Below are 24,765 nucleotides of genomic sequence, written 5' to 3' on the forward strand. Positions count from 1 at the left end.
AAGTAAATCCGAAAGGTTTCTACAGTTATATTAAAAGCAAGAGGATAGTGAGGGATAAAATTGGCCCCTTAGAGAATCAGAGTGGTCAGCTATGTGTGGAACCGAAGGAGATGGGAGAGATTTTGAATGATTTCTTCTCTTCGGTATTCACTAAGGAAAAGGATATTGAATTGTCTAAGGTGTGGGAAACAAGTAAGGAAGTTATGGAACCTATGACAATTAAAGAGGTAGAAGTACTGGTGCTTTTAAGAAATTTAAAAGTGGATAAATCTCCGGGTCCTGACAGGATATTCCCCAGGACCTTGAGGGAAGTTTGTGTAGAAATAGCAGGAGCTCTGACGGAGATCTTTAATATGTCATTAGAAACGGGGATTGTGCAGGAGGATTGGCGTATTGCTCATGTGGTTCCATTGTTTAAAAAGGGTTCTAGAAGGAAGCCTAGCAATTATAGACCTGTCAGTTTGACATCAGTGGTGGGTAAATTAATGGAAAGTATTCTTAGAGATAGTATTTATAATTATCTGGATAGACGGGATCTGATTAGAAGTAGCCAGCATGGATTTGTGCGTGGAAGGTCACGTTTGACAAACATTATTGAATTTTTTGAAGAAGTTACGAGGAATGTTGATGAGGGTAAGGCAGTGGATGTAGCCTATATGGACTTCAGCAAAGCCTTTGACAAAGTTCCACATGGAAGGTTAGTTAAGAAGGTTCAGTTGTTAGGTATTAATGCTGGAGTAATAAAATGGATTCAACAGTGGCTAGATGGGAGATGCCAGAGAGTAGTGGTGGATAATTGTTTATCGGGATGGAGGCCGGTGACTAGCGGGGTGCCTCAGGGATCTGTTTTGGGCCCAATGTTGTTTGTAATATACATAAATGATCTGGATGATGGGGTGGTAAATTGGATTAGTAAGTATGCCGATGATACTAAGGTAGGAGGTGTTGTGGATAATGAGGTGGATTTTCAAAGCTTGCAGGGAGATTTATGCCGGTTAGAAGAATGGGCTGAACGTTGGCAGATGGAGTTTAATGCTGAGAAGTGTGAGGTTCTACATTTTGGCAGGAATAATCCAAATAGAACATACAGAGTAAATGGTAGGGCATTGAGGAATGCAGAGGAACAGAGAGATCTAGGAATAACTGTGCATAGTTCCCTGAAAGTGGAGTCTCATGTAGATAGGGTGGTGAAGAGGGCTTTTGGAACGCTGGCCTTTATAAATCAAAGCATTGAGTACAGAAGTTGGGATGTAATGCTAAAGTTGTACAAGGCATTGGTAAGGCCAAATTTGGAATATTGTGTGCAGTTCTGGTCACCGAATTATAGGAAAGATATCAATAAATTAGAGCGAGTGCAGAGACGATTTACTAGGATGTTACCTGGGTTTCAGCAATTAAGTTACAGAGAAAGGTTGAACAAGTTAGGTCTCTATTCATTGGAGCGTAGAAGGTTGAGTGGGGATTTGATCGAGGTATTTAAAATTTTGAGAGGGATAGATAGAGTTGACGTGAACAGGCTGTTTCCATTGAGAGTAGGGGAGATTCAAACTAGAGGACATGATTTGAGAGTAAGGGGGCAGAAGTTTAAGGGAAACACGAGGGGGTATTTCTTTACTCAAAGAGTGATAGCTGTGTGGAATGAGCTTCCTGTAGAAGTAGTAGAGGCCAGTTCAGTTGTGTCATTTAAGGTAAAATTGGATAGGTATATGGACAGGAAAGGAGTGGAGGGTTATGAGCTGAGTGCGGGTAGGTGGGACTAGGTGAGATTAAGGGTTCGGCACGGACTAGGAGGGCCAAGATGGCCTGTTTCCGTGCTGTGATTGTTATATGGTTATATGGTTATATGGTAATTAAATATGTCAGGGATGGGGTAAGAAGGGGAGGAGGGGCATTATCGGAAGTTAGAGAAGTCAATGTTCATACCATCAAGTTGGAGGCTACTCAGCCAGTATATAAGGTGTTATTCCTCCAACCTGAGTGTGGCTTCATCTTGACAGTAGAGGAGGCCATGGATGGAAATATCAGAATGGGACTAGAAAGTTGTGTTAAAATGGGTGGCCACTGGGAGATCCCATAGACAGAGTGTAGATGCTCAGTGAAGCAGTCTCCCAATCTATGTCAGGTCTCACCAATATACAGGAGGCCACACTGGGAGCACCTGATACAGTAGGTAACCCTAACAGACTCACAGGTGAAGTGTCACCTCACTCAATAAACTGTCCCAAGTTAGTAAACCCTGGTAGGTCAAATGTAATGAAATAAACTGTCCCTACTTAGTAAACCCTGGTATAGGACGAAGGTAAATATCCTGAAGTGGTAGTGTTGTATTCCATATATTCCATGTTGTATTCCATCTGCCAGACCTTGACCCACCCACTTAACCTATCGATATCCCTCTGCAGACTCTCCACATCCTCTGTACAATTTGCTTTTCTACTCAGTTTAGTGTCATCAGCAAATTTTGCTACACCACACTCAGTCCCCTCTTCCAAATCATCAATGTAAATGGTAAACAGCTGCGGGCCCAGCACCGACCCCTGCGGCACCCCACTCACCACAGACTGCCAACCGGAGAAACACCCATTTATACCAACTCTCTGCCTTCTATCGGTTAACCAGTCCACTATCCAAGCCAATACACTTGCTCCGACTCCATGCATCCATATCTTATTTATAAGTCTCCTGTGCAGCACCTTATCGAACATCTTCTGGAAATCCAAGTATACGACACCTACCTGTTCCCCTCTATCCACTACATTCATTATGGTTTTCTATGTTTCTGTGTTTTATGTTTCTAAGTTAGTAATTCTGGTAGGTCAAATGTAATGAAATAAACTGTCCCAAGTTAGTAAACACTGGTAGGTCAAATGTAAATGAAATAAACTGTCCCTAGTTAGTAAACCTTGGCAGGACAAATGTAAACAGATAGAAACATAGAAAGATAGAAAATCTACAACATAATACATGTCCATTGGCCCAAATGCTGTGCCAAACATGTACTTACCTGAGGTAGTACACGGCTGAGGGCAAGACTCTTAACAGTGCTGCTGAGCAAAGAGATCTAGGGGTCCAAGGTTGTAGCTCCATGAAATTGGCTACACAGGTTGATCGGAGGATTAAGAAGGCATATGGTACGCTTGCTTTTATTAATTGAGGCATTGAGTTTAAAGTCAGAAAATTATGTTGCAGCTTTTAAAGCTCTAGTTAAGAGTCTAAGGCCAGACGACACAACCTCAGAATAGAAGGACATCCATTTAGAATAGAGATGAGGAATTTCTTTTATCAGAGAGTGGTGAATCTGCAGAATTTGTTGCCACAGGCAGCTGTGGAGGCCAAGTCTTTATGTATATTTAAGGCAGAGGTTGATAGGTTCTTGATTGGTCAGAGCATGAAGGGACATGGTGAGAGGGCAGGAGATTGGGGCTGAGAGGAAAATTGGATCAGCTTTGATGAAATGGTGGAGCAGAGTCGATGGGCCAAATGGCCTAATTCTGCTCCTATATCTAATGGTCTTATGGCTAATACTCTCCCACCATAGGAAACATCCTCTCCACATCCACTCTATCAAGGCCTTTCACCATTTCAATGAGGTCACCCCTCATTCTTTTGATTTCTAGTGAGTACATGTCCAAAGCCATCAAATGCTCTTTACATGGAAAGCCTTTCAAATCGGAATCATATTCAAGAACCCCCCTTGAGCCCTCTCCAGTTTCAGCACATCCTTTCTTAGGTAGGGGGCCCAAAACTACTCACAATACTCCAAGAGAGGCCTTACCAGTGCTTTATAAAATCCCAACATTACATCCTTGCTTTTATATCCTCGTCCTCTTGAAATGAATTAACCTTCCTCAGCACCAACTCAACCTGCAAATTAATCTTCAGGGAATCATAAATGAAGACTCCCAAGTCCCTTTGCACCTCAGATTTTTGAATTTTCTATCAATTTAGAAAATCGTCTACACTTGTATTTTTTCTACCAAAGTGCATGTCCATACACTTCCTGACACTGTATTCCTTCTGTCATTTCTTTGCACATTCTCCTAATCTGTCTAAGTCCTTCTGTAGCCTCCCTGCTTCCTCAAAACAACCTGCCCCTCCACATATCTTCATATTGTATGCAAACTTTGCAACAAAGCCATCAATTACATCATCCAAATCATTGACATATAATATAAAAAGAATCAGTCCCAACACAGACCCCTGTGGAACATCACTCGTCACCAGCAGCCAACCAGAAAAGGCTCCCTTTATTCCCATCAAATGTTCCTATCGAATACTCCCGTCTCAGACTGCTACAGATGAAAACCACATCTACATCTAAAATCTGTACTGTTAGTATCCTCATTTTAACGTGATTTAAAATAATCTATTGCTACTTAAAATCAGCAAAACTGGTTGCGGGCACTGGGATGGTTTTCCTTTTAGATGGCAGAAGAGAGGTTGCCAAGCTGGGATAAAGGTTTGTTTATGAAAACAAAACTTTTGACTCCCAATACCAACCATCTTGCCGGCAAACTTACAGTCCCTGGTAAATAAAACTGATGATCTCACAGCTAGGGTGCTTTATCAGAAGGACAGTAGGATCACTTGTGTCTTTTGCTTCACGGAATCTTGCTTAACCCCTTCATTCTGGACATAATGATTCAGATTGACCGATTCACAATACACCGCCAAGATACGACAGCTGGAGAGGAGGAATGAGCTTCATGATCAACCCCTTACTGTGTACAAACATGTTGGTGCTGTCGCAGTCCTGTTCACCAGACCTGTCACACCTTGTGATCAAGTTTCATCTATTTTATTTACTGTTAAGATTTCAGTGATCTTTTTGGTAGTGGTGTACATTCCACCTCAGGCCAATGTCAAACAGGCTCTAGACAAGCTAAGTCAGGGATCGGCAACGTTTACCACTGAAAGAGCCAATATGGACCCATTTCCCACAGAAAAGAAAACACTGGGAGCCACAAAACCCGCTTGATATTTAAAATGAAATAACACTGCATACAATGGATTTTTTGCCTTTATGCTATGTATAAACAAACTATAATGTGTTGCATTTATGAAATTGATGAACTCCTGCAGAGAAAATGAAATTACATTTCTGCATGCAACAAAAACATTTTGAACTCCGAAAAAAAGACGTTGGGTTGAAGGTTACTCCATAGTTAGCCTACCTTGGATCGAAGAATTAAAAGAAAGCGCACACTGGCGGGTGTCAGGCATTGGCAGTGGTGATGTATATTAATAGCGATAAAAAACACGTTGTAGCGGTGTGCTACACGCAGCGCTAAAATAAAGACACTGCAGTCAAAGGTAACTTTATTCGAACTAAACAGCCTTGCGTTAAAGCCTCCCTCAACCCGTCCCCGTAGGAGCGGATGCTCCAAAAGACACATACTCACAAACCTCCATAAGCTATCTCCCTTAGCCGGAACGGTGGCTAATTGTGAGCCAGGATGTGCCAGGAAATGGGGTCTCCACAAAGTTTTTAGATTGTACAAGATCACCATAATCTTCAAATTTCGAATTACATTTCAAAAACTAACAAACCACGGGGAGCCGCATCACAGAGATCAAAGAGCCGCATGCGGCTCCGGAGCCGCAGGTTGCCGACCTCTGAGCTAAGTGATATGATCAACAGGCATGAAGGAGCACATCCTGATGTTTCCCCATTATTCTGGGGGATTTTAACCAGGCCAGCTTGAAAAGGTCTCTAAATTATTATTTCAAACAAATCACTTGTAGTACCAGAGGAACCATCATACTGGACCACTGTCATGTCACCATCAAGAGCACTTACTGTGCTATTCCACACCCACACTTCGGGAAATCTGATCACCTGGCTGTTCCTCTACTCCCCGATTATACCATACAACCATAGAACACTACAGCACAGTACAGGCCCTTCAGCCCTCCATGTTGAGCCGACCCATATAATCCATAAAAAAAAGTACAGAAACCACATTACCCCATAACCCTCCAATTTTCTTTCATCCATCTGCCTGTCCAAGAGGCTCTTAAATACCCCAATGTTTTAGCCTCTACCACCATCCCTGGCAAGTCCTTCCAGGTACTCACAACTCTCTGTGTAAAAAACTTACCCCTGATGTCTCCCTTAAACTTTCCTCCCTTAATTTTGTACATATGCCCTCTGGTGTTTGCTATTGGTGTCCTGGGAAACAGGTACTGACTATCCACCCTATCTATGTCTCTATTAATCTTGTAGACCTCTATTAAGTTCCCTCTCATTCTTCGAGACTCCAAAGAGAAAAGTCCCAGTTCTGCTAACCTTGCTTCATATGACTTGTATCCAATCCAGGCACCATCCTGGTAAATCTCCTCTGCACCCTCTCCATAGCTTCCACATCCTTCCTATAATGAGGTGACCAGCATTGAACACAATACTCTAACTGCGGTCTCACCAGAGATTTGTAGAGTTGCAACATGACCTCTCTACTCTTGAACTCAATCTCCCTGTTAATGAAGCCCAGCATTCCATAGGCCTTCTTAACTACCCTATCAACCTGTTCAGCTACCTTAAGGGATGTATGGATTTGAACCCCAAGGTCCCTTTGATCATCCACACTTTTAAGTAACTGACCATTAATCCTATACTCAGTCTTCTGGTTCGTCCTTCCAAACTGCATCACCTCATACTTGTCCAGATTGAATTCCATTTGCCATTTTTCTGCCCAACTCTGCAGCCTGTCTATATTCTCTTGTAACCTTCGACAACCTACAGCTCCATCCACAACTCCTCCAATCTTCGTGTCATCCGCAAACTTACTCACCCATCCTTCCGCCTCTACATGCAGGTCATTTATAAAAATCACAAAGAGCAGGGGTCCCAGGACAGATCCCTGCGGCACTCCACTAATCACCAAACTCCAGGCAGAATACTTTCCTTCCACAACTACCCTCTGCTTTCTTCCTTTAAGCCAATTTTTTATCCAAATAGCCAAGGTTTCACTTATCCCATGCCTCATGACTTTCTGAATGAGTCTCTCATGAGAGACCTTGTCAAATGCTTTGCTAAAGTTCATGTAGACCACATCCACTGCCCTACCCTCATCAATTTCTTTTATTACCTCTTCAAAAAACTCAATCAGCCTCGTGAGGCACGATCTTCCCTTCACAAAGCCGTGTTGACTAACCATGAGTAGACTGCACTTCTCCAAATGCTCGTAGATCCTATCCTTAAGAATCCTTTCCAGTAGTTTGCATACCACCAATGTAAGACTCACCAGTCTATAGTTCCCAGGTTTCTCCCTATTACCTTTTTTAAACAAGGGAACTACTTTTGCCATTCTCCAGTCCTCCGGCACTTCCCCTGCAGCCAAAGAGGATTCAAAGATCATAGCTAACACTCCTGCGATGTCTTCTCTCAATTCCCACAACAACCTGGGGTGTATCATATCTGGCCCTGGGGATTTATCAATCTTAATGTTTTTAAGAAGATCCAGCCCTTCTTCCTTAATCTCCACATTATCCAGCACACAGGCCTGCTCTACTTCGATCTCATCCTGATCAAGATCCTTTTCACTTGTGAATACTGAAGCAAAGTATTCATTTATGACCTCCCCAACCTCCTCCACTTCCAGGCTCATGTTGCCCTTTTTATCCTTTAGTGGTCTCACCTTTGTTCTCATCATCCTCCTATTCTTCACATATGCATAGAACGCCTTGGGGTTCTCCTTAATCCTACATGCCAAGGTCTTCTCATGTCCCCTTCGAGCTCTCCTAAGTCCTTTCTTAAACTCCTTCCTGGCTACCCTATATTTCTCGTAAGCCCCTCCTACTTCCTACTTCTTATATTTAACATATGCTTCCTTTTTCCACTTGACGAATTGCATCACATGTTTTGTCAGCCATAGTTCCCTTTTCCGACCATTTTTTCCTTGCCTCAGTGGAACAAACCTATCCTGAACCCAGCTCAAGTGGTCCCTAAACTTCTCCGACATTACTTCTGTGCTTTCCCCTTTGAACATCTGTTTCCAATTTACTCTCGCTAGTTCCTGCCTCATCCTTTCAAAGTTATCCCTTACCCAGTTAAGCACTTTACCATTTCATCTGACTTTATCCCTTTCCATAGCTGTGCTGAAGCTAAGGGGGTTGTGGTCACTCTCACCAAAATGCTCCCCCACCAAGAGATCTCTGTCACCTGACTAGGTTCATTATCCAGAACGAGATCCAGTATAGCCTCTCCTCTCGTCAGCCAGTTCACATACTGTGTCAGGAATCCTTGATTTAAGTTGAAGCAAGAGGCAGAGAGGGAAGAAGTAAAAGAAGCTTGGAGAGAAGCTGTTTTTTTTAAACTGATCAGGTCAAAGAGACTAGACTGTGCAGGCGTGTGACATAGCACGCCAAAGGTTTAAAAGGAAGACCGCCATATACAGCGGCCATTGGCGTAGCGGTCGTCATTGGAGTGAACTGAGGCAGGGTATGTCAGCTTTGGCTCAATCAGGCTTCGGTGAGAACAGGCAGAGGCGAGGTTTGAACGGGGTACGACTGCACAAGCGTGTGAAAGTCGGACTCTGAGATCAGCGGGAGAATTTAAAAAGCGAACAGAGGCTGAGTACGAGCTTCACTCCAGGTGAGGTAAAGCCAGGTAAGCTCCTTTAATTAATCTAATTAGATTTGGAGTAGGTAATGTGTTAGGGAACTGGAGCTAGAGCTGGATGAACTTTGAATCATTTGGGAGGCAGAGGCAGAAATAGACAGGAGTTTCAGGGAGATAGTCACCCCTAGGAGTCAGGAGACAGGTAACTGGGTGACTGTCAGGAGAGGGAAGGGGAATAGACAGGAAAAGCAAAGCACCCCTGTGGCCGTTCACATCAACAATAAGTATACCGTTTTGGATACTGTTGGTGGGGACGACCTACCAGGGACAAGTTGCAGTGGTTGCATCTCTGGCACCGAGACTGGACCCTTAGCTCAGAAGAGAAGGAGGGAAAAGAGGAGAGCAGTTGTGATAGGGGATTCGATAACTAGGGGGACAGATAGCAGGTTCTGTGGAAGAGATCGAGAATCCCGGATGGTCTGTTGCCTCCCTGGTGCTAGGGTCCGAGATATCTCAGATCGAGTTCTCAGTATTCTCAAGAGGGAGGGTGAGCAGCTGGATGTCGTGGTCCATGTAGGAATCAATGACGTGCGTAGGAGTGAGGAGGTCCTGAAAGCTGAGTTTAGGGAGCTAGGTGCCAAGTTAAAGGGCAGGACCTCCAGGATAGCAATCTCAGGATTGCTACCAGTGCCACGTGCAGGTGGGTTTAGAAATAGTAAGATAGTGCAGATCAACACATGGCTGAAGACATGGTGCAGGACGGAGGGCTTCAGATTTATAGATAATTGGGCAGTTTTCCAGGGAAGGTGGGACCTGTTCTGGCAGGATGGTTTACATCTGAACTGGAGAGGGACAAATATTCTTGCAATTAGGTTTGCTACAGAGGCTCCAGTGGATTTAAACTAGATACAAGGGGGGAGAGGAACCAGAGTGTAGGAACAGATGTATGTGAGAAGGAAGAAAAAGAAGACAGTAAAGTTCTTTGTACTGTTAGAGATAAACAGAGAGGAAGAGGTGGAGAATTTCTTAAGTGCATTTATTTTAATGCTAGGAGCATTGTAAGAAAGGTGGATGAGCTTAGAACATGGACTGATACCTGGAAATATGATGTTGTAGCTATTAGTGAAACATGGTTGTAGGAGGGGTGTGATTGGCAACTAAAAATTCCTGGATTTCGTTGCTTCCGGTGTGATAGAATCGATGGGACAAGAGGAAGAGGTGTTGCATTGCTTGTCAGTGAAAATATTACAGTGGTGCTCGGGCAGGATAGATTAGAGGGCTCGTCTAGGGAGACTATTTGGATGGAATTGAGGAATGGGAAAGGTGTAGTAACACTTATCGGGGTGTATTATAGACCACCTAATGGGGAGCGAGAATTAGAGGAGCAAATTTGCAAGGAGATAGCAGATACTTGTAATAGGCATGGGGTTGTGTTTGTGGGAGATATTAATTTTCCGCACATAGACTGGGAAGCCCATTCTGTAAAAGGGCTGGATGGTTTGGAATTTGTAAAATTTGTGCAGGATAGTTTTTGCAGCAATACATAGAGGAACCAACTAGAGAAGGGGCAGTGTTGGATCTCCTGTTAGGGACTGAGACAAGTCAGGTGACGGAGGTATGTGTTGGGGAGCACTTCAGGTCCAGTGATCACAATGCCAGTAGTTTCAATATAATTATGGAGAAGTTTAGGACTAGACCCGGGGTTGAGATTTTTAATTGGAGAAAGGCTAACTTTGAGGAGATGCAAAAGGACTTAGAAGGAGTGGATTGGGACAGTTTGTTTTATGGGAAGGATGTAATAGAGAAATGGAGGTAATTTAAAGGTGAAATTTTGAGAGTACAGAATCTTTATGTTCCTGTTAGATTGAAAGGAAATGTTAAAAGTTTGAGAGAATCATGGTGTTCAAGGGATATTGGAAACTTGGTTAGGAAAAAGAGAGATATCTACAATAAATATAGCCAGCATGGATTAAATGAGGTGCTTGAGGAATATAAAGAATGTAAGAATCTTAAGAAAGAAATTAGAAAAGCTAAAAGAAGATAGGAGGTTGCTTTGGCAAGTAAGGTGAAAATAAATCCGAAGGGTTTCTATAGTTATATTAATAGCAAAAGGATAGTGAGGGAAAAAATTGGTCCCTTAGAGAATCAGAGTGGACTGCTATGTGTGGAGCTGAAAGAGATGGGGAAGATTTTGAACAATTTCTTTTCTTCGTTATTCACTAAGGAGAAGGATATTGAATTGTGTAAGGTAAGGGAAACAAGTAGGGAAGTTATGGAAACTATGACGACTAAAGAAGAGGAAGCACTGGTACATTTAAGGAATATAAAAGTGGATAAATCTCCAGATCCTGACAGGGTATTCCCTAGGACCTTGAGGGAAGTTAGTGTAGAAATAGCAGGGGCTCTGACAGAAATATTTCAAATGTCATTAGAAATGGGGATGGTGCTAGAGGATTGACATATTGCTCATGTAGTTCCATTGTTTAAAAAGGGTTCCGAGAGTAAACCTAGCAATTATCTGCCTGTAAGTTTGACATCAGTGGTGGGTAAATTAATGGAAAGTATTCTTAGAGATGGCATATATAATTATTTGGATAGACAGGGTCTGATTCGGAACAGTCAGCATGGATTTGTGCATAGAAGGTCATGTTTGACAAATCTTATTGAATTTCTGAAGAGGTTACGAGGAAAGTTGACAAGGGTAAAGCAGTGGATGTTGTGTATATGGACTTCAGTAAGGCCTTTGACAAGGTTCCGCACGGAAGGTTAGCTAGGAAGGTTCAATCGTTAGGTATTAATATTGAAGTAGTAAAATGGATTCAACAGTGGCTGGATGGGAGATGCCAGAGAGTAGTGGTGGATAACTGTTTGTCAGGAGGCTGGTGACTAGTGGTGTGCCTCAGGGAACTGTACTGGGTCCAATGTTGTATGTCATATATGTTAATGATCTGGATGATGGGGTGGTAACTTTGATTAGTAAGTATGCAGATGATACTAAAGTAGGTGGCGTTGTGGATAATGAAGTAGGTTTTCATAGCTTGCAGAGAGATTTAGGCCAGTTAGAAGAGTGGGCTAAACGATGGCAGATGGAGTTTAATGCTGATAAGTGTGAGGTGCTACATTTTGGTAGGTATAATCCAAATAGGACATACATGGTAAATGGTAGGGCATTGAAGAATGCAGTAGAACAGAGTGATCTAGGAATAATGGTGTATAGTTCCCTGAAAGTGGAATCTCATGTGGATAGGGTGGTGAAGAAAGCTTTTGGTACGCTGGCCTTTATAAATCAGAGCATTGAGTATAGGAGTTGGGATGTGATGTTAAAATTGTACAAGGCATTGGTAAGGCCAAATTTGGAGTATTGTGTACAGTTCTGGTTACCGAATTGTAGGAAAGATGTCAACAAAATAGAGAGTACAGAGAAGATTTACTAGAATGTTACCTGGGTTTCAGCACCTAAGTTATAGGGAAAGGTTGAACAAGTTATGCCTTTATTCTTTGGAGTGTAGAAGGTTGAGGGGGGACTTGATAGAGGTATTTAAAATTATGAGGGGGATAGCTAGAGTTGACGTGGATAGGCTTTTTCCATTGAGAGCAGGGGAGATTCAAACAAGAGGACATGAGTTGAGAGTTAGGGGGCAAAAGTTTAGGGGTAACACGAGGGAAAATTTCTTTATTCAAAGAGTGGTAACTGTGTGGAAGGAGCTTCCAGTAGAAGTGGTAGAGGCAGGTTCGGTATTGCCATTTAAAGTAAAATTGGATAGGTATATGGACAGGAAAGGAATGGAGGGTTATGGACTGAGTGCAGGTCAGTGGGACTGGGTGAGAGTAAGTGTTTGGCACAGACTAGAAGGGCCGAGATGGCCTATTTCTGTGCTGTAATTGTTATATGGTTATATTGTTAACACTCCTGACAAATTGAGCCCCATCTATCCCCCTTACACTCAGGAGGTGCCAGTCAATATGAGGGAAGTTGAAATCACCCATAACTACTACCCTGTATTTCCTGCATCATTCTAAAATCTGCCTGCTTATCTGCTCCTCGATGTCCCGAGGGCTATTTTGGGAGCCTATAGACTACTCCAAGCACTGTGATTGATCCCTTCCTATTTCTGACTTCGACCCAAACTGACTCCATGGACACTCCTTCTGCAGCGTCCTCCCTTTCTATAACCATGATACTATCCCTGACCAGCAATGCCACTCCCCCCCTTTTCTACCCCCCCCCCCATCCTATTCCTTTTAAAACACTTGAACCGTGGGATCTGCATCATCCAATCCTGCCCTTCCTCCAACCAAGTTTCAGTAACGGCCACAACATTGTAGTTCCATGTACTAATCCATGCTCTAAGTTCATCCTCCTTGTTCCTAATACTCCTAGCATTGAAATAGACACATTTTAACCTCTTTAACAGGCTACAATTATGTTCTGTCCCCTGCCTGTCCTTCCTCATCAACTCAGAACTCTTAGCATCATGCCCGTGTCCTTCTACCCTAATCCCTGCACTCACATTCTGATTCCCACCCCCCGCCAAACTAGTTTAAACCCTCCCCAACAGCTCTTATCAAACCTGCCCGCCAGAATATTGGTCCCCCTGGGATTCAAGTGCAATCCATCTTTTTTGTACAGGTCACACCTTCCCCAAAAGAGGGCCCAATGATCCAGAAATCTGAATCCCTGCCCCTGCTCCAATCCCTCAGCCACATATTTATCCTCCACCTCATTCTTTTCGTATTCTCACTGCCGCGTGGCACAGGCAGTAACCCCGAGATTACTACCTTTGAGGTCCTGCTTTTCAACTTCCTTCCTAACTCCCTGTAATCTTCTTTCAGGACCTCTTCCATTTTCCTACCTATGTCATTGGTACCAATATGTACCACGACCTCTGGCTGTTCTCCCTCCCACCGCAGGATATCTTGGACGCGATCTGAAACATCCCGGACCCTGACACCTGGGAGGCAAACTACCATCCGAGTTTCTTTCCTGCATCCATAGAATCCGCAGAAGTCTGTGGAGCCAAAGCCCTCTCACTCCGCTGCCTCTCACTCCGCTGCCCGCTGGATATGGCTGCCTTCTTTTTAAACTGTTCGCGCTCAACTGGCTGACGTCACGCACCTGCGCAGTCTGGCCTCTCTCTTCCCCCAAGAACTCAAAATGTCTTCCCACTGGAAATCCTTAGGTGCTCTTCCACTGCCTTCTTTTTCTGAATCAAAAACTTCTGCAGATTCCTTGCCCTTTTTAAACTGTTCATGCTCAGCTGGCTGACGTTATAGGCAGAGAGTGAAGACTGAAGCACCAGTAGTGAGGACCAGGAAGTTATGTACAAGGGAAGCACAGGAACGCTTACAGAACTGCTTTGAATCAGTGGACTTGACTGTATTCTAAGATTTATCTTCAAGTCTGAATGAGTACGTCACAGCTGTCACTGACTTCATTAAACCTGTATGGATCAGTGTGTTTATATCACAACTTACTGTACATACCCAATCAAAAGCCATGGATGAACCAGGAGATTCATAGTCTGCTGAGGGCTAGAGCTGCGGCTTTCAAGTCTGGTGACCCTGATCTGTACAGGGTATAATTTGCAGAGGACTATTTCAAGAGCTAAAAGATGATTTTGTGTGAGTTTGGAGGTGATATAGGATGCACATCAACTCAGGCAGGGATTATTGCAGGACCTTTCTTTCAATATGGCGAAACCCAACATCAAGAATGGCAGTAATGCTTCTCTCCCACATGAGTTAAATGTCTTTTGTGCTCACTTTGAAAGGGAGAAGATAACTACAGCTGTTAAAATCCCTGTTGCACCTGGTGACCCTGATAGCCCTGTTTCAGAGGCCGATGTCAAGCCTTCAAAAGAGTGAACCCACGCAAGGTGACAGGCTATGATGGTCTACCTGGTAAGGCTCTGAAAATCTGTGCCAATCAACTGTCAGCGTTGTTCAATGACATTTCCAATCTCTCATTGTTACAGCTGGAAGTTCCCATCTGCTTCAAAAGTACAACAACCATACCAGTGCCAAGAAGAGCTGGGAGAGCTGCATTAAAACCATCGTCCAGTAGCACTCACATCTACAGTGATGAAGACTTTGAGAGCTAGGTTTGACTAGAATCAACTCCTGCCTCTGCAAGGACTGGGACCTACTGCAACTTGCCTATCTCCACAGTAGGTCTACGATCTCACTGACTGTCAGTATGGCTTTGGATCACCTGGACAATACAAATACCTATGTCAGGATGCTGTTCATCGACTACAGCTCAGCATCTAACACCATTGTTCCTACAGTTCTGAATGAAAAGCTACAGAACCTGGACCTTTGTACCTCCCTCTGCAATTGGATCCTTGACTTCCTAATTTAGGACCACAACCTGTGCAGATTGATAATAATGTCTCCACCTCACTGATCTACACTGGCGCACCTCAGAGGTGGGTGCTTAGCCCACTGCTCTACTCTCTCTATACCCATGACTGTGTGGCTAGGCATAGCTCAAATGCCATCTATAAATTTGCTGAAGATACCGCCATTGTTTGTAGAAGATCAGATGGTGATGAGAGAGTGTACAGGAGCAAGATACACCAGTTAGTTGAGCAGTGTGGCAGCAACAACCTTAACATCAGTAAGACAAAAGAGATGATTGTGGACTTCAGAAAGGAAAAGACGAGGGAACACACAACAGTCCTCATCGAGGGATTAGACGTGGAGAGGGTGAGCAATTTGATGTTCCTGGGTGTCAATACCTCAGAGGATCTGACCTGGAACCAATATATTAATGAAGCTATGAAGAAGGCAAGGCACTGGCTATATTTCATTAAAAGTTTGTGGAGATTTGATATGTCACCAAAAACACTCACAAATTTCTACAGATGTGGAATGGAGAACGTTCTGGTTGCATTACCATCCGACTGGGGGAGGGGGGTGCCACTGTACAGGATGGAAGGAAGGTACAGAGAGTTGTAAAATTAGCCAGCTCTATCATGGGCATTAGTCTCGTTTTCTGAGGTACTGCATCTTCAAGAAGCAGTACCTCAGAAAAGTGGCGTCCATCATTAAGGATCAGAACCACCCAGGAAATGCCCTCTTCTTCTTGTTACCATCAAGAAGGCATACACTCAATGATTCAGGAACAGTTTTGTTCCCTCTGCCATCCAATTTCTAAATGGACATTGAACCCATGAACACTACCACACTACCTTCTTACTTCCTTTTTTTTAAAAACAGGGCTTATTTAAATATATATATCTAGAACACAGAACATAGAACACAGAAAACTTACAGCACAATACAGACCTTTTGGCCCACAAAGCTGTGCCGAACATGTCCTTACCTTAGAACTACCTAGGCTTACCCGTAGCCCTCTATTTTTCTAAGCTCCATGTACCCATCCAGGAGCCTCTTAAAAGACCCTATCGTTTCTGCCTCCACCACCATTGCTAGCAGTCCATTCCATGCACTCATCTCTCTGTGTAAAAAAACTCACCCCTGACATCTCCTCTGCACCTACTTCCAAGCACCTTAAAACTACACCCTCTCATGCTAGCCATTTCAATCCTGAGAAAAAGCCTCTGACTATCCACACAATCAATGCCTCTCATTAACTTGTACACCTCTATCAAGTCACCTCTTATCCTCCGTCACTCCAAGGAGAAAAGGCCAAGTTCACTCAACCTATTCTCATAAGGCATGCTCCCCAATCCAGGTAACATCCTTGTAAACCTCACTATAAAACCTGCTGATAAGGGGGGAGCTGTTGTAGTCTGGCGTACTGACCTCTACCTGGCCAAGGCACAGCGACAACTCTCTGATACCTCCTCTGGGGATCTCCCAATGTCTGCCACCAACCTCATAGCTCCCACACCCCGCACTTCCCGTTTCTACTTCCTACCCAAGATCCACAAACCTGCCTGTCCAGGTAGACCCATTGTCTCAGCTTGCTTCTGCCCCAGCGAACTCATTTCTGCATACCTTGACACTGTTTTATCCCCCCTTGTTCAATCCCTTCCCACCTTTGTTCGTGACACTTCTCACACTTTGAATTTTTTTCAATGATTTTAAGTACCCTGGCCCCCACCGCCTTATTTTCACCATGGACGTCCAGTCCCTATATACCTCCATCCCCCAGCAGGAAAGGTCTCAAAGCTCTCCGCTTCTTCTTGGATTCCAGACCTAACCAATTCCCCTCTACCACTACTCTCCTCTGTCTAGTGGAATTAGTTCTTACTCTCAATAATTTCTCCTTTGTCTCCTCCCAGTTCCTCCAAACCAAAGGTGTAGCCATGGGCACCCGCATGGGTCCAGTTATGCCTGCCTTTTTGTTGGCTTTGTGGAACAGTCCATGTTCCAAGCCTATACTGGTATCTGTCCCTCTCTTTTCCTTCGCTACATCGATGACTGCATTGGCGCTGCCTCCTGCACGCATGCTGAGCTCATTGATTTCATTAACTTTGCCTCCAACTTTCACCCTGCCTTCAAATTTACCTGGTCCATTTCTGACACAACCCTCCCCTTTCTTGATCTTTCTGTCTCCATCTCTGGAGATGGCTTATCTACTGATATCTACTATAAGCCTACAGACTGTCACAGTTACCTGGACTATTCCTCTTCCCACCCTGTCTCTTGCAAAAATGCTACCCCCTTCTCACAATTCCTCCACTTCTGCCGCATCTGCTCTCAGGATGAGGCTTTTCATTCCAGGACGAAGGAAATGTCTTCCTTTTTTAAACAAAGGAGCTTCCCTGCTTCCACCATCAACTCTGCTCTCAAATGCATTTCTCCCATTTCCCGCACATCTGCCCTCACCCATCTGCCCACCACCCCACTTGGGATAGGGTTACCACCCCACCAGCCTCCGGGTCCAACGTATAATTCTCTGTAAGTTCTGCCACCTCCAATGGGATCCCACTACCAAGCACATCTTTCCTTCCCCCCCCCTTTTGCTTTCCACAGGGATCGTTCCCTACGCGACTCCCTTGTCCATTCGTCCCCCCATCCCTTCCCACCGATCTCCCTCCTGGCACTTATCCTTGTAAGTGGAACAAGTGCTACACCTGCCCTTACTCTTCCTCCCTCACCACCATTCAAGGCCCCAGACAGTCCTTCCAGGTGAGGTGATACTTCACCTGTGAGTTGGCTGGTGTGGTATACTGTGTCCGGTGCTCCCGGTGTGGCCTTTTATATATTGATAAGATCCGACACAGACTGGGAGAGTGTTTCACTGAACACCTACACTCTGTCCGCCAGAGAAAGCAGGATCTCCCAGTGGCCACACATTTCAATTCCATGTCCCATTCCCATTCTGATATGTCTATCCATGGCTTCCTCTACTGTCAAGATGAATCCACACTCAGGTTGGAAGAACAACACCTTATATACCGGCTGGGTAGCCTCCAACCTGATGGCATGAACGTTGACTTCTCTAACTTCCGTTAATGCCCCTTCTGCCCTTCTTACCCCATCCCTGATATATTTAGTTTACCCCCCCTTATTTTTCCTTTCTTTCTACCCATCACTCTGCCTATTCTCCATCTCCCTCTGGTCTTCCCCCCCTCCCCCTTGCTTTCTCCCTAGGCCTCCCGTTCAATGATCCTTTCCCTTCTCCAACTCTGTATCCCTTTTGCCAATCACTTTTCTGGCTCTCAGCTTCACCCCACCCCCTCCAGTCTTCTCCTAGCATTGTGCATTTTCCCCTCCCCCTCCTACTTTCAAATCTCTTACTATCTTTTCTTTCAGTTAGTCCTGACGAAGGGTCTTGGCCTGAAACGTTGACAGTGCTTCTTCTTATAGATGCTGCCTGGCCTGCTGTGTTCCACCAGCATTTTGTGGGTGTTGCTTAAACATCCTTGTAAATCTCCTCTGCATGCTTTCTATAGTTTCCACATCCTTCCTATAGTGAGGAGACCAGGACTGAGCACAGTACTCCGAGTGGGGTCTGACCAGGGTCCTATATAGCTGTGACATTACCTCTCTGCTCTTGAACTCAATCCCATGGTTGATGAAGGCCAATGCACCATATGCCTTCTTAACCACACAGTCAAACTGTGCAGCAGCTTTGAGTGTCCTATGGACTTGGACCCCAAGATCCCTCTGATCCTCCACACTACCAAGAGTCTTACCATTAATGCTATATTCTGCCATCATATTTGACCTACCAAAATGAACCACCTCACACTTATCTGGATTGAAATCCATCTGCCATTTCTCAGCCCAGTTTTGCATCCTATCAATGTCCCACTGTAACCTCTGACAGCCTTCCACACTATCCACAACACCCTCAAACTTTGTGTTATCAGCAAATTTACTAACCCATCCTTCCACTTCCTCAGCCAGGTCATTTATAAAAAAAGAGCAGGGGTCCCAAAACAGATCCTTGAGGCACACCATGCAGAATACGATCTATGAGAAGGGAAACTCTGATCTCAAATCTCTGCTGCTTGGCAGCTACACCAACTCATGAGGAAGGCTTCAGCAGTAAACCATGAGGAAAAAATATATATACTTACAGTAATTCACATTTTTCCCTCTATTATCATGCATTGCATAGTACTACTGCAGGAAAGTTAACAAAGTTCACGACATATACCAGGGTATTCAACGTGATTGCAGTTGTGATTCTGACCCTCTTTCTATTGAGTAAAAAAGCTTTCAGAATGGGAGTACGAAGTTGAACTGAAATCAGTAGCTACTTTCTGACATGTTAGTCCATGGCTTTCTCTACTGCTACGATGAGGCCACTCTCAGATTGGAGGTGCAATACCCCATAATTCATCTGGGAAACCTCCAACCTGATGGTATGAACATAGATTTTTCTAACCTGATAATTTCTCTTTCCCTTCTTCTCTCATTTTCCATTCCCCTTTCTAGTTATCCTCTCACCCTTTTCTTCCTCTCATCTGCCCATCACCTACCTCCAGTTGCTGTCTTCCTTCTGTTTCATCCATAGTCCACTCTCCCCTCCAATCAAATTCCTTCTTCAGCCCTTCATCTTTCCCTCCAGCTTCTTACTTCATCCTCAGCCACCACCATCCCCTCACCTGTTCTCACCTACTACCTGCCAGCTTGTACCCGTTCCCCTCCCCACCGTCTCATTCAGGCTTTTTCCCCCTTTCCTACTCAGCCAAAACACCAATTGTTTATTCAGCACCACAGACGCAGCCCGACCTGCTGAGCTCCTCCAGCATTTTGTGTATGCTGGCCACATTCAGTCTGGAAGGTGATATATATTGTAAGTGATCTAGGGTGAGATAGCCGGTGGGTTCATACAGTGACAGACCCTTCCCCACCGGTACTGTACCCCAATGTTATACACTGGCAGACCCATCCCCACTGGTTCTGTACCCTGATGTTATACACTGACAGACCTGTCCCCACCGGTACTGTACCCTGGTGTTATACAGTGACAGACCCGTCCCCACTGGTATTGTACCCTAGTGTTATACAGTGACAGACCCGTCCCCACCAGTACTGTACCCCGATGTCATACACTGAAAGACCCATCCCCACTGTTACCATACCCCAGTTTTATACACTGACAGACCTGTCCCCACCGGTACTGTACCCTGGTGTTATACAGTGACAGACCCGTCCCCACTGGTATTGTACCCTAGTGTTATACAGTGACAGACCCGTCCCCACCGGTACTGTACCCCGGTGTTATACCGTGACGGACCCATCCCCACCGGTACTGTACCCTAGTGTTATACAATGACAGACCCATCCCCACCAGTACTGTACCCCGATGTCATACACTGAAAGACCCATCCCCACTGTTACCATACCCCAGTTTTATACAGTGACAGACCCATCTCCACCGGTACTGTACCCCAGTGTTATACCGTGACGGACCCATCCCCACCGGTACTGTACTCCAGTGATACAGTGACAGACCCATCCCCACCGGTATTGTACCCCGATGTCATACACTGAAAGACCCCGTCCCCACCAGTACCATACCCCGGTGTTATACAGTGACAAATTATTCCCACAGAACAGAATGAATCTATTTTAGTTCTATTTCATCATTGAACTCACCTGTGAATTCCTGCACAGTGAAGTTGTGAATTTCTGTGTGTATCTCAGACACGGAATGATTGAGCAATGATATTTTTTGTTTGAGATTTGTTAGGTGAGTATTTTTTATATTTTTTAACTCTTCAGAGTGTCTCTGCAATGTGGCATTGAAATCCCTTTGGCAATTCCACAGGCTTGAAACATGTCGGTTTAAACCCTCTTTGATCTTCTCCAGACTCTGCGAGACAGAATCTAACTTGTTGCAGACTTGCTCCATCCTGGACATTCGTTCTTCCAGCCTTTCTCCAGAATTTTTGCATTCACTGCCCTCCTCCACTATCTGGCTTCTCACCTTCCCTAGTTCATTCTGGAAGATGACAAGCTTGTTGCCTGTGTCCTCAATATGATCAAATATTTTCTCCTGGATCCTGCTGATGTCTGTCTTCAGTTTATTGGCATTGCTGTGGAAGGTCATGTTCAGTTTATCAGTGTTGTGGCCTTGCTGATGGACAATGTCTTGGAGGGCCCTTAACGTATTATTTACTGAGTTGTAGGTTAAGATGACATCTCGTAGCTCCCCATTTATCGATCCGAGATCAATCCCCAAATTGCCACCAAACATTCCAAGCCTTTTGAGTGTATTGTTGAAGTTTTCTATTTTTAATAGTAAATCTTCGTACTGTTTGTTTGGGTCACCAAGCTCCACTTTGAACTTGTTGAATTCAGTCTGAACTTGTGAGCAGGAGTGTCTGCAATCATTCTCCAAACGGCTGAATCTCTGCCTAATTTTTTCCAGCTCCTCAGTCAGGTGCTCAACTTGTCTCTTTGTTTCCTCTCCACTCTGAAGGACTTCATCTTTAATGGTGTTACAGATTGTTAAACTGGTCTCAGCTGAATACTGCAGTTTATCCTCCAGGTCCCTAAGGCCAGAGTTAACGAATCTCATTTGGTCCTTATTAGAATGAGTCATTGATTCCAACTGCTTAACTTCCTCCCCAAACTGTTGTAGTCTGTTTCTCAGTGAATGTCCTCCTATGGTCAGGTTGTGCACCCTCTTCCCAGTGTCCTGAATGCTCAGCTCATTCCCTGCTATCTTTATCTGAAGCTTTGTTAAAAGCTCCAACATCTGAGCAGTATCTTGTCCGTCCTGAGTGAGAAGTGAAGAGTTACAGTGCTGTGCACAGCCACTGATAGCTCCTTGCACCCTGGACTCCAGTTGGTGCAGTTGACTCACCACTGACTCCAGGCTGTGTCCATCTGACCTCACGTTCTTCTTCAGAGTTGTGACATCCTCACCTATTCCACGAATTGTCTCCCTCAGCCAATCATCAAAGACTGTGGAGTTGCCCAGAACAGACACCACTGTGTTGATCCGCTCCTCATTCTCATGGATTCGATCTCCAAATTCATTTCTCAGATTCTCCAGCTGGGTCACAATGTGTTTCTCAAGGTTCATCTCAGTCAGATTCAGTTTCCGTTCAAGATTTTGCAATTGATCATCCCACAGAGAGGTTCCTGAAGAGAAATCAGGAGATGGAGACTTTCTGTGTAACCTCTGTTCCAGTCCAGTCACCACCTCAGAGAGGGATACTAGCTTGCCTTCAACATCCTCCACCTTCGACTGAATGCTCTCTGTTTCCCGGCAGCAGGAGTCATCCACTGAAGTAGTTAGCCTAGTGAGGTGTTTGTGCATGCCCTCTATTAGAAGCCGATTGTGCTGCTCAGTCCTATTAAATATTCTTCCAAGATCTTGCAGCCTTTGCCTGAACATTCCCTGCTGCTGTCGTAGAAGTTCGATGTCAGCCCGACAAGAGAAACAGGAGTGCTGAATTCGAAGTTCCACCTCCCGTACCAGTTCCTCCTTCAGGTCAGACAACTTGTGGCTGACCTCAGACGGGCTGCCAGCTGTTCCAGATGCTCCAATGGTGTTTAAGATGTCAATCTCAATATCGTGCTCCCTCACTCGGTTGTCAATCTGTTGGAGTTTGTTCTGAATCTCATTGATGGTGTCCTTCATGTCTGTGTGAGAGGCAGCGTCGGCTGGCTGTTCCCCATTCACTGCTCTCTCAATCACTCTCTGCATCTCCTCTTGAAACTTCTCTGTCATTGTTTCGATGGTGTTCTGCAGTTTATGGACTTGCTGAGTTAGGCTCTGGATCTTCTCCTCCATCTGATGAGATTTATCTGAGTTTTTTCCATCTGTGATCAGACAAGGAGGAGATAATCAATGATCTGCTAGGAAGTATGCAGCTGCAGATGACAGGACCAAGCCCCACCCAGTGTGGTGTACAATGCAGTAAGGCCAGAAACAGAGTGCCTTACCTTCCTCTGGTTGTTTGTTATCAGACCTTGAACTTTCTTCCTCAACCAATCCAGGTAGGCTCACTGAACAATCATCTCCAGAATAACCGTGACAACACCTCCATTCCATTTCAGAAACCATTTTGTAGGCAATTTTGTATCGTGGCTTCATAAAAGAACGATACCTTTGAGAGGCAAATTTCACAGGAGGACAATCAGTAGCTATGAGACCCATAAACAGAAGCAAGGCCAGGAGGCACAGTGGGATCCAGGTAAATGTGTAGATACAGAATTGGCTGGCCCACAAAAGACATAAGGTGGTTGTTAATGGAATGAATTCTGCCTCGAGGTCAGTGACCAGTGGTCTTCTGTAGGGATTTATTCTGGGACGCCAGCTCTTTGTGATTTTTATAAATGAATTGATAAGGAAGTGGAATGTGGGTTAGTAAGTTTGCAGATGATACAAAAGTTGGTGGTGTTATGCAAAGCATAGGAAGTTATTGTAGGTAATAATGGAATTTTAATAGGATTCAGAGCTGGGTGAGAAGTGGCAGATGGAGTTCAACCCAGAAAAGTGAGAAGTGATTTACTTTGTTAGGTTGAATTTGAAGGCAGAATACATGATTAATGTCAAGATTCTTAACAGTGTGGAGGAAGAAGGATCTTGGTGTCCACATCCACAGATCCCTCAAAGTTGCTGCATAAGCTGATAGGCTGTGGCCATTCTTGTGAATTTGCCAGTGTTTAGATTGGCTTGGCTCATAGAAACATAGAAAACCTACAGCACAATACAGGCCCTTCGGCCCACAAAGTTGTGCTGAACACATACTTACTTTAGAAATTACCTAGGGTTACCCATAGCCTCTATTTTTTTGAAGCTCCATGTACCTATCCAGGAGTCTCTTAAAAGACCTTATTGTATCTGCCTCCACCACTGTTGCTGCCCACCCATTCTACGTACACACCACTCTCTGTGTAAAAAAAACTTACCCCTGATATCTCCTCTATACCTGCTTCCAAGCACCTTAAAACTGTACCCTCTCGTGATAGCAATGTCAGCCCTGGGAAAAAGCTTCTGACTATCCACACGATCAATGACTCTCATCATCTTATACAACTCTATCAGTTCACCTCTCATCTTCCATCGCTCGAAGGAGAAAAGGCCAAGTTCACTCAACCTATTCTCGTAAGGCATGCTCCCCAATCCAGGCAACATCCTTGTAAATCTCCTCTGCACCCTTTCTATAGTTTCCACATACTTCCTGTAGTGAGGTGACCAGAACTGAGCACAGTACTCCAAGTGGGGTCTGACCAGGGTCCTATATAGCTGTGAGATTACCTCTCAGCTCTTAAACTCAGTCCCACGGTTGATGAAGGCCAATGCACCATATGCCTTCTTAACCACAGAGTCAACCTGCGCAGCTGCTTTGTGTCCTTTGGACTCGGACCCCAAGATCCCTCTGATCCTCCACACTGCCAGAGTCTTATCATTAATTCTATATTCTGCCATCATATTTGACCTACCAAGATGAATCACCTCACACTTATCTGGGTTGAACTCCATCTGCCACTTCTCAGCCCCGTTTTGCATCCTATCAATGTCCCGCTGTAACCTCTGACAGCCCTCCACACTATCCACAACACCCTCAACCTTTGTGTCATCAACAAATTTACTAACCCAACCCTCCACTTCCTCATCCAGGTCATTTATAAAAATCACGAAGAAAAGGAGTCCCAGAACAGATCCCTGAGGCATTCCACTTGTCACAGACCTCCATGCAGAATATGACCCATCTACAACCACTCTTTACTTTCTGTGGGCAAGCCAGTTCTGGATCCACAAAGGAAGGTCCCCTAGGATCCTATGCCTCCTTACTTTCTCAATAAGCCTTGCTTGA

At 44.6% G+C, this 24,765-nt stretch overlaps 1 protein-coding gene across 1 annotated transcript in view; it reads right to left on the bottom strand.

Moving 5' to 3' along the window:
- LOC132402540 (EMILIN-1-A-like) overlaps positions 1 to 24,765 on the bottom strand; it is a 93,112-nt gene that overhangs the window by 37,286 nt on the left and 31,061 nt on the right. Inside the window, exons 4-5 of the mRNA XM_059985396.1 lie at positions 22,889 to 23,052; positions 20,588 to 22,765 (exon numbers count right to left, since the gene is read on the bottom strand). Of these exons, the coding sequence (XP_059841379.1) occupies positions 20,588 to 22,765; positions 22,889 to 23,052 (2,342 nt within the window). The remainder of the gene's footprint in view (positions 1 to 20,587; positions 22,766 to 22,888; positions 23,053 to 24,765) is intronic.

The sequence above is a fragment of the Hypanus sabinus genome, chromosome 12, assembly GCF_030144855.1.
Source record: "Hypanus sabinus isolate sHypSab1 chromosome 12, sHypSab1.hap1, whole genome shotgun sequence".
Classification (NCBI taxonomy): Eukaryota; Metazoa; Chordata; class Chondrichthyes; order Myliobatiformes; family Dasyatidae; genus Hypanus; species Hypanus sabinus.